The 9909-nt window shown below is 38.8% G+C and overlaps 1 protein-coding gene across 2 annotated transcripts in view; it reads left to right on the top strand.

The window, feature by feature from the left end:
• The first annotated feature begins 269 nt into the window (after positions 1–269).
• Positions 270–9909, top strand: part of LOC139463354 (flagellum-associated coiled-coil domain-containing protein 1-like) — a 52160-nt gene continuing 42520 nt past the window's right edge. Inside the window, exons 1-2 of one of the 2 annotated variants that reach the window (XM_071244608.1) lie at positions 270–357; positions 8901–9055. In XM_071244608.1, the coding sequence (XP_071100709.1) occupies positions 8913–9055 (143 nt within the window). In that variant the 5' untranslated portion in view covers positions 270–357; positions 8901–8912. Of the gene's footprint in view, positions 358–669; positions 737–8900; positions 9056–9909 lie in introns of those variants that run through there. The other variant, XM_071244607.1, reaches the window with a different exon arrangement.

Genomic DNA, 9909 nt, shown 5'->3' with positions numbered 1-9909 from the left:
CACATGTGTGTTTAGATGTACCACATGTGTGTTGAGATATGCCACTTGTATGTTTAGATGTACTACATGTCATCAGTCCCTGGGGTGGGGTGTTATCAACTTCTCGACAAATTTGTATCGAGTAGTAGAGCTGTTAACTTCCAATGTTATTTCCCAATGGCAGTGTGAGACAACAAGTAAAAGAAGCGCCCCATAAATGCCTACCTGTTGAGCAGGTGCGCGATGGATTCCTTCCCTTACAGGAAGTTGACATTGTCAAAGAGACGGATCAACAACATGGCGGCCTCCAGCTGATATTTTCAAAATACAAAGTAATCTGTCAGACAATCAATATATGTGATCATTCTTTAACAAAAGGTAAATTCGACATAACCACATTTGTGAATGCCTCTGTACTAAAGGAAATCAAATCATTTTGTCATAATTAAAACTGTTTTGTTTTTGCAACCAGAGACCACAATCTATTTTATGCTCTCTGCTGTAACGAATCTGTTTGCATCATGTCTATATAATAAGGCATACACTAATTTGTATTTGTGCTCAGCAGACTCAAATGTTTATCCCATGATCTTTGTTTTGATAGATATTATTCGACGTTCTCCATTTTTCGACGGCCGATGTTATCGCGTTATTTTCCGAGAACACGTGCGAGGTCAGAGGTCACAGGGAGTCGTAAACAACAACCCGACCCCCGCATCTCGCAAACAAAATTTTGCCGATAATGGAGATTCGTAAGGTAAGTTAAACAAAAACTACACACCACACTGCATATAAAGCCAGGATTACCTATTCCCAAAAAGTCTTCACTTTTAATGTCAGATTTCATCAAGTCAGTCGGTCAAAATCCCACCAAAGTCAATCGTCTGCTAGCACTTGTCAATGGCCTCAGTAAATACACACTTTTAGTCCGGTAATTAAAGGTTTATTTTTCATGAAGGTTCAACAAAATTGACGGAAAAGGTTTTTTAACACATTTCACTGCCTTGATAGGTCTACTTTAAAAAAAAAAATAGTTTACCAAAATTTGACTTGGGGAAACACCCAAAATAGGTCAAATCCAAGATGGCCGCCATCAATACAAACGAAAATCGAAAAAGTAAAAAAAAAAGAATCAATCAAAATCTAAACATGGATGATGACTCTATTTATAATCAACTTCATAAGATTAAGACAGGGGAATATATATTTAATAATTTTAAAGTGAAATCTTACACAGAAATATATTACAGCTGCCCGAAATGTGAAAAAAATGCAATTGTTCCATATCGGACTACAAAATACTTAACACGGGCTTATAAAGAGGGAATAACCCTGCAATACTACAGTTTACAAGTCAAACTTACTATCAATTTAAATGTCTAAAGTTCAAGACAGTCTTTATATTCACACTCATAATCTGGACATGAAGAGACGATTATTCAGTAATGTCAGAGAAGTCATGACTGGGTCCATTTGAAAATGTCATCCCTTTGCATTGTCCACATGCTGAGGTACATTGTAGACAATTTTTTTCTGCATGAGCATGTGTTTTCATCACACTTTCCAGTGCAATTGTATCTGATTATTTTCAACAGAAATTTAGGAGTGACAGCTTGGTGCCTTGTGATTGGTTTCAATATAGTGCCCTTGTTGCTCTTGTGAAACGTCCAGCCCCATTCTGTCGCATCCATATTGTTGCCTAGCCAGGTCTGCACTTGGAGTCAGACTCGTTGGCTGGGCAATCTGGCAGCATTTGATGTCGGTGGAAGGTGTCGACGGGGTAGGTAATTTGAGCTTGATACATATATTCTCAGTGAATATTGTCACACGTTCAGAATTCAAATCCAAGCCAGGCATACAGCCGCAGAGGATTGCATGTGCCTGATTACCAGCCTGCTCGATTTCTGCATGGTTTCCACCTGTCACCATTAAAAACCTTTGAATATTCCTGAGACCATCCCCATGCCATATGGCCTCGATGTTGTGTCGGTCCCTGACAATGCATGTACAAAGAGCAAAGAATGGCTGAGATTAGGATCAAGGATCATCTGTAGGATGAAGATGTCAGTGATCTTTGTACTTGTCTGAAGAAAGATGGCTTCATGGTATCGGGTCTGAAGTGATATTGCAACAGGATGAGAAGGTCGGTGTCATTCCCTACCACTACCACAGGCTGTGTTTGAGCCAATGTACAAGCAGACATTGAAATGTCATAGTCAGCATCTCTGGATGAGTGTTTAATCTGAAAACCCACCTTTTTCGATTTTTGACCCCAACAGAGTGATGAATTTCTGTTTGTTTCTTTCATTTGCCAAAAGGGCTTTTTCTTCATTTTCAGAATCAAGTCTGGTGTGAAATCCACATCCACTCCAATCTCACTTCCTGTTCTTCTCTGATGGGTCTCATCCTTGGTAAAAAAACACCACAATAACCATCAAACACGTTCGATAAGAGCATTGCAGAAATGGTTCCTCAAGAAATGAGCCTGCACAGCTTGTGACACAGATTTGCCGGACAACATCTGATCTGTACTACCCTCTGAATATACTTGAGTGATGATCTCCTTTAACCCAGATCCAGCCATCAGATTCCCAACTGTACCCACAAAACTCATCTAAGTATGGAATCCCCCCAAGACCAGGGCTATTTGATGCAAGGGGCTCTCAGCTGGCCGTGATTCAATGATCATGTATGCAATTCACCAAAGTTGCTGGTCGATTGTAATAACCGGCGTGATTCCATGTCGTCTGGCATATTTGGAAATATACTCCAGCGTTGATCTGACACAGGATTCGTCACTTGGTGTCACATTGATAATCAACAAGAATATCTCAGAGCTCTTCCTGGGGTATGGAATGTCAGAATGGAGCAACTGCATGCAACCGGAACACAGTGGTCAACACACACAGAAGTGGCGCACTCCACAAATTATCTAGTTTGCTATTCTTTTCATCAAGACAGAAGTCACCAGTTGGTGAATAGATAATGTTCGCCAGCACTGCCTTTGGATTTCTTTGTGAGAATGGTTTGACACTGTTGATTTTTTTAACATCATCCAAGTCCACCTTAACTCTTGGTACCCTCCGTCTCACCATCTCGCCCATGGCATGGATTGAGCCAGTCCCATCAAACCTTTTGCTGGCATGATCTATATAACCAGCCTGGTATTGCACGAATGTATCTGCAATGTCTCTGATTAGGTGAACACCATGAGTGGTCACCGAGAATTTTCTAAATTTACGAGGAGCTGAAACCGAGTTGGCTTATCATATCCACTAAATTACGATGACCATATATGTGTTATAGTGTGATACTTTGTCAAACTTGTCGAGGAGGCAGAAATGATGGGGACATTTCGAATGCATTATTGCCTGACCCAATGATGCAGCTCAGCTCTTGATGATAGCTTGAAGGAGGATGCGTAATGCATGTGGGAGGTAATCAAGATTGGTGTCAATCAATGCCATCTGCTCATTGTCGAGATACACATCAACATGTTTCGACATGCTCTATACCTGCGTATGAACGTATCCTCCTCCAACTTTAATCAAACTGACCATGTCGGATTTGTCCACCTTTGCAACATTTTCATATGCCGTAAGAGATGCAATGTTAGGTTGTTGCCTGATTAGTTATGAATACCTTGTTCCCATAGTGATTCATGAATTCCCTTTTCAGCTGAGATGTAGTGTGTAGTTGATCATCACTCAGTGCACTCATTGACTTCATAATGTGATGCAAATTGTCCAAAGGAATCGTTTCATCATCATTCTCTTCCAAGTAATAAATGGCAATCTCAAATGCTGTCATCTAGGACATACACTTCAGTCGACCAAGTCTCCGTTTCTTTGGTGGAGCCTCCCCATGTTCAATATAAGCTGCAGGTATACTTGTCCCTCTCCGGAAAATTCTTATCACAAGCATGGTGATGGATAGCTTCTTCAGCTGGTAGATTGTATATGGGCACAATACTTGACTGTACCATCTTGGTCCAATCACCTTGCCTGTTGACACAGTATGTTGCAGACATATGTTGAGTAACTGAAGAGCCATCGCACGGCTGAAGTACACTTCTATATGGATGTTTGTAAAAGTACCACATAGAAAACAGTGAGTTTTAAAATTTAAGGCTTAAACATATGATCAAAAGGTTTCAGCTACTTTGATTGCCTTTGGATTTTTATGCATACTTCGACACTGTGTACCAACAGGCTACAGTTGTATATGATGTCTGGTGCATCGAATTTACAGCAGCATTTTGCTGTCAACTTCACATAATCCTGGGGTTTGTCCAGGTTAACTGGTTCCATACATAGCAAACAAGTCACCATCTGTGATCTACATAGGTCACCTTCAGTTGAGAATAGTCACCTGCGAATAGTAACAGTTGATAGAAATATGGTTGACATGTGTCCAGATACAAATGTTGCTTTTCCGATTATAGCAAATGATTTTTGTGCTAAATGTCTTGATTATATCTTCTGAATTAACTTTTAATAAAGTTTCTGAGAAGGTAATACCATTTGAGAAAAATAACTGCTTCCCGGAGTTTGGATTATCTCCCTTGATTTTCCTTTAAACAAATATTGATGTTAATTTTAAGGCTCTGTTTCAAATTTTATAATTATATTTGTTCATATTTTCATCAGTTATTCCTCTCTAGAGCCAATCAACTATATATTATACAAGTTTTCATTTTAGCTATAAAAGAAAAATAGCTTATACATACCTTTATGTTCTTGAGGTCTATCTTTAAAACATTGTATGCTCGGCCGCCATTTTGAAGAAGGGAATACTTTGGGTTTTTTCAATTATTTTTGTTTCTAACTTGATTATTTATGTGAAGACAATAAACTGCATGATTTTATATGCGAAACGTCAACATTATAATAAATCGGTTCATGTTCTGCAAGAATTACTGATATTAACAAATTTATGTACTTTTTCGTCATTTTGAAGCATTATTTTAAATTTCTATGTGAATTTTCCTTTCAAAATTGTTAAATATACATTCCTTTGCATTTATCCTGGCAAGCTAATATAGATAGACTCATCATAAATGGGTTTTTTGTTATTGGTTCCACGTTTATGACTATTATTACTTTTGTTGGTGGCCATCTTGGATTTGACCTATTTTCGGATGGTTCCCCATGTCCGATTTTGGTAAACTATTTTTTATTTTAATGTATAGGTGCCAAGGCACCAAAATCCAGCAATAAACCTTTTCCGTCAATTTTGTTGAACCTGGACCTTTTAATTACTGGACTATTTCTAATGACGTCACGCTCAGACCGCTAAAAAAAGTACGGAAGCTTGACTGGGCCATCCTTACTGAACTTAACAGTACGTTGTTGACTTCCTACATCAGTTAGATTTACTTTTACGCGACCAGTGTTCTTTGTAATTGAAAAGAGTCACATAGCAAGATATAGCAACAAAAAACAGTAAATATTGTGTACAATAAATGGGTTTAATTACTTGCAGCCACTTCCTTCAGCTCGAGGGTCATATAGGTCGTCCTATACACAGGAAGACTTACACAACTCATATATGACAGTTTTGGAGGAGAATGTCCCTGTTCAGCAAGCTGCAGTACGGTGGGGGGTTCCTATTACTACCTTGAAAGATCGTGTGAGAGGCAGAATCCATATTGATGTCGTTAAATCTGGCAAAACCACTATGTTCACACAAGAGGAGGAGTCCCTGCTTGTTGATCACATTAAAGTCATGAGTGAGATTGGGTACGGCTATACCAGACATGAAACAATCAATTTGGCAACTGATTATGCGGAGAGAAACATCGAAAATATATATAAACAAATCAAAGTAAGCTGTTTTAAACACTTGATTAATGGATTATGAAAGAATACGTTTTGGTTTTGATTAGTCCGCAATCGATGACATTATTCTCTTACACCGTCGAAAAATGGAGAAACCAGGGTATATATAGATTGTAGCCAGTATCTTATGCATGAATATTTAATTTCTTTGATCTGTGCATTGTAAAAGATCCTATGCATCAAAGTTACTTAAACGCCTGTAGGCAAAATATAGCTCCAGCATGGTCAGGTTTTAGTAATTTTTTATGCAGAGCTCCAAATAAGCTGCGTATCTGCGTAAAATAGGCATCAGAAATGCAGAAATATGCAGTAAAATAAAATCCAAGCGTATCAAATACGCAACGAACATTACAGATATGCTACAAAAATAAAACTTGTGAGTATCATTAAAATATCCTGAAGTAACCCTGCGTATTCGATTAGCAAATCAGCAACTTATTTTGAAATTATAAACGGGCATTCCATCAACCTTGTCAAACTCCACGATGACAGTTACATCATGATCATTTGCCATCACACTATCATGTGCAAGTATCGTGGTATTTTTGAGTCCTATAAAGCACTCGAACCCACACAACACCAGTTTGCAGGGACTAGATGAATTGTGTTTTTAAATATTTAACTTAAATACCCACATGTGTAAAAACTATTGGGTAACAGAAATTTGAATACCCAGATAGAATTACTGATACCCAATGATTTTAAAAGGCATGGGTAAAATACCCACAACACCAAAAGCTTATCTGGAGCTCTGTTTATGTTCAATTGTTTTGCGTATATTTGTCCAATTTTGTGATATAAGTTGCAAGATTGGATTGTAATATCTGCCAAGTTCTACTGATATGGCAAAGCAAACCACTAAACTGTGGAAAGATATCCAATATTCATCTTCCTGAGGCAAGGGAGTTCACTGACTATTAAAGGCTGGAGTTATGCAGTTATAGTTTGGCTGGACTAACGAGTCTAAATCGTGTGACGAAATCAACATCCGGTTCGCAAACTGCTGTGCAGATTTTGGTCGTTTGCTGGATTTACAAAGCACATGTACCGCCAACATGGCATGAACAGATATTTTCCAAATCATTCCAGGTTTTTAATTAAGGTGCACTTTGATGCACTTTGCAATATAAGACCTGTTTATCATATTATTGATTTGGATTATCTATCAGAGTGTTCAAACTGGGCGTCACTATTTTGCTTGAAGCAAATGCAAATCATATGAGAGATGGAATATAAGGAAGGGGGGGGGACATAAATGGGACATAACTCTTAGTAGCCACTGGTACCTTTACAATCAAGCCCAGAAATTCCGGCCTTGTTTGGCAAGGCTGACAACTGGACTATTACAGTCAGTTTATTCCCTTGCCTCACAAAGATGTCCAATATTAGACTACTGACATATATACTCTGAAAAAAAAGAAACATAACAGTAGTAAAATAGTAAATATCTGACAGAGTATTGCCGATATCCATACAAAATTAATATAAAAAATGAATTGGTAATTTCTGCATGGATGGGGATTGATTTGTGTGGAAAAAAATGAGGTACTGCAGAACTTTGGTGAAAAGATGTAAAAATCCCGAAAACACAACCAGATGAGAGTCTGGTGCAGGAACACACCAACATGACATGCACATGCAGCATTACATGTTGGGCTATAAAAAAGTTGGGTTTTGATTTGCATGTCATCACAATCTTACAGCCCATGAATAGTGAAAACATGCCATGACGGAAGGAAGCCCAATACAACAATGACATTGGCTGACATTAAACAGGAGAATCATCTTCAGCTGTAGCCAGGTTTTTCCACGTAGCAACAAGCACCATTTCAAAAATGTGGAACTGTTATCAGGCACATGGGACAACACGAGACCTTCCCAGGTCCGGTTGACCAGGTATCACTACCAGAGCACAGCACACATTCCTACGGCTACGTCACTTACGTGAAAGAACCCCCACGGCCACTTCTACAACTACGACAATACCAGGATTGTGTATGATATCAACCCAGAAAGTGAGGAACCATGAACATGCTGAAGGTAATCGCGCTAGATGACCAGTTTGAGGTGTCATTTACATGGTCGGCTGCAACATCAATGGTGTCAAGGTCACAGAGTATTGCCACAACTGCAATGGAGACAACTTTGGTTTAGTGACGGGTCAAGTTTTATGCTTGAACATTTATGGATTGCTCTGGATCAACGACTCAAGCAATAACCACAGAACCTCCGACAGTTGGCCCAAGCACTGCCTGCAGAGCGTGTGAACATTCCCTAGGCCACAATTCGGGATCTCATTGCTTCCTGTCAGTTTTTTACTCTTATGGTGGCCATACAAGATATTGAGAACAGAGTACCTTCACCTTGATAATCTAATGTTCCATGTGTGTCATAAAGAACCTGGGTCAATGACAATGATGTGTACCAATTTTCAACATTTGAATACCATCCGTTAATTATTTATATGATATATAAGATATACATCTAAAATCACTTTTGCAGGGTTTTACTTGCAGAGTATATAACCAATTAGCCATCTCTGTCTGAATGGCCTTGAGACTTTCTCATGTTGAAATAACATCTAACAATACCAGTGTAACATAGATTTGTTGAACCCATGATGCATATTGACATCATATGCATTTGAAGTGATATGCAATGTATCAACATGTTAATTTTGGAATCAGTCCATCAATAGCTTAATATTATATATAATTGTAAAGCACTTGCATATTTTCAAATAATTTCAGGTTTTGACATATTATGCCACAAGGGGATATGTTTACTGGAAATGAAGACAGGGTTTAAAAACTATATGATCCTGTATACTAAGGATATAAGTGTTCTGTGTTTTCAATGTAGAGCTAGGTCAGCAGGAGATTTAACCCTGCTAAATTGAATTTGGAACCAACCGTGCAGGGTGAAGTTTCAAATGTTAAATTTAGCAGAGTTAATTCTACAGGTAACCCAGTTCTACATTGAAAACATTTTCATTTCAGGGATAATAAATTTGGTTTGTCTTCCAAAATTACAAAATTAAGCCAGGTGCACCAGGTGGAACTAAACAAGGTCCTGTTTCAGGTTTCTGTGACGATGAGCGCTGTGGACATCCTGCCGCCTCGGTTCTCCCCCCATCGTGGGACAGTTGCTGGAGATCTTGCTGTCCGCGATTCCCCTGTAACACAGCACACACACAGCAACAACACATACCCACCAGCAACAAACACACGACCAAGGTGAGTGTGCTTCATTAACAAAACTTTATCCAAATAAACATATAAATATTCATTTGTTTTTCATATTATTGGATACAAGATAAAAACCTCACTTGGTTGACCTGTCTGTCTGTCACTTTCACAGGCCATACTAAGAGTCTGCTTATCATACAGTTTTCATACAAAATTGTTCATGTTACTCAAATCATGTACACCCCACTAGTGACATGTGTTACTCAAATCATGTACACCCCACTAGTGACACGTGTTACTCAAATCATGTACACCCCACTAGTGACACGTGTTACTCAAATCATGTACATCCCACTTGTGACACGTGTTACTCAAATCATGTACACCCCACTAGTGACACATGTTACTCAAATCATGTACATCCCACTAGTGACACTTGTTACCCAAATCCTGTACATCCCACTAGTGACACATGTTACTCAAATCATGTGCACCCCACTAGTGACATGTGTTACTCAAATCATGTACATCCCACTAGTGACACTTGTTACTCAAATCATGTACACCCCACTAGTGACACATGTTACTCAAATCATGTACACCCCACTAGTGACACGTGTTACTCAAATCATGTACACCCCACTAGTGACATGTGTTATTCAAATCATGTACACCCCACTAGTGACATGTGTTACTCAAATCATGTACACCCCACTAGTGACACGTGTTACTCAAATCATGTACACCCCACTAGTGACACGTTACTCAAATCATGTACATCCCACTAGTGACGTGTGTTACTCAAATCATGTACACCCCACTAGTGACATGTGTTACTCAAATCATGTACACCCCACTAGTAACACATGTTACTCACATCATGTACACCCCACTAGTGACAC

Source organism: Haliotis cracherodii, unplaced genomic scaffold (assembly GCF_022045235.1).
Source record: "Haliotis cracherodii isolate W230 unplaced genomic scaffold, xgHalCrac1.p SCAF_16, whole genome shotgun sequence".
In the NCBI taxonomy this organism is placed as follows: Eukaryota; Metazoa; Mollusca; class Gastropoda; order Lepetellida; family Haliotidae; genus Haliotis; species Haliotis cracherodii.
This window is presented reverse-complemented; position numbering and strand designations above follow the sequence as displayed.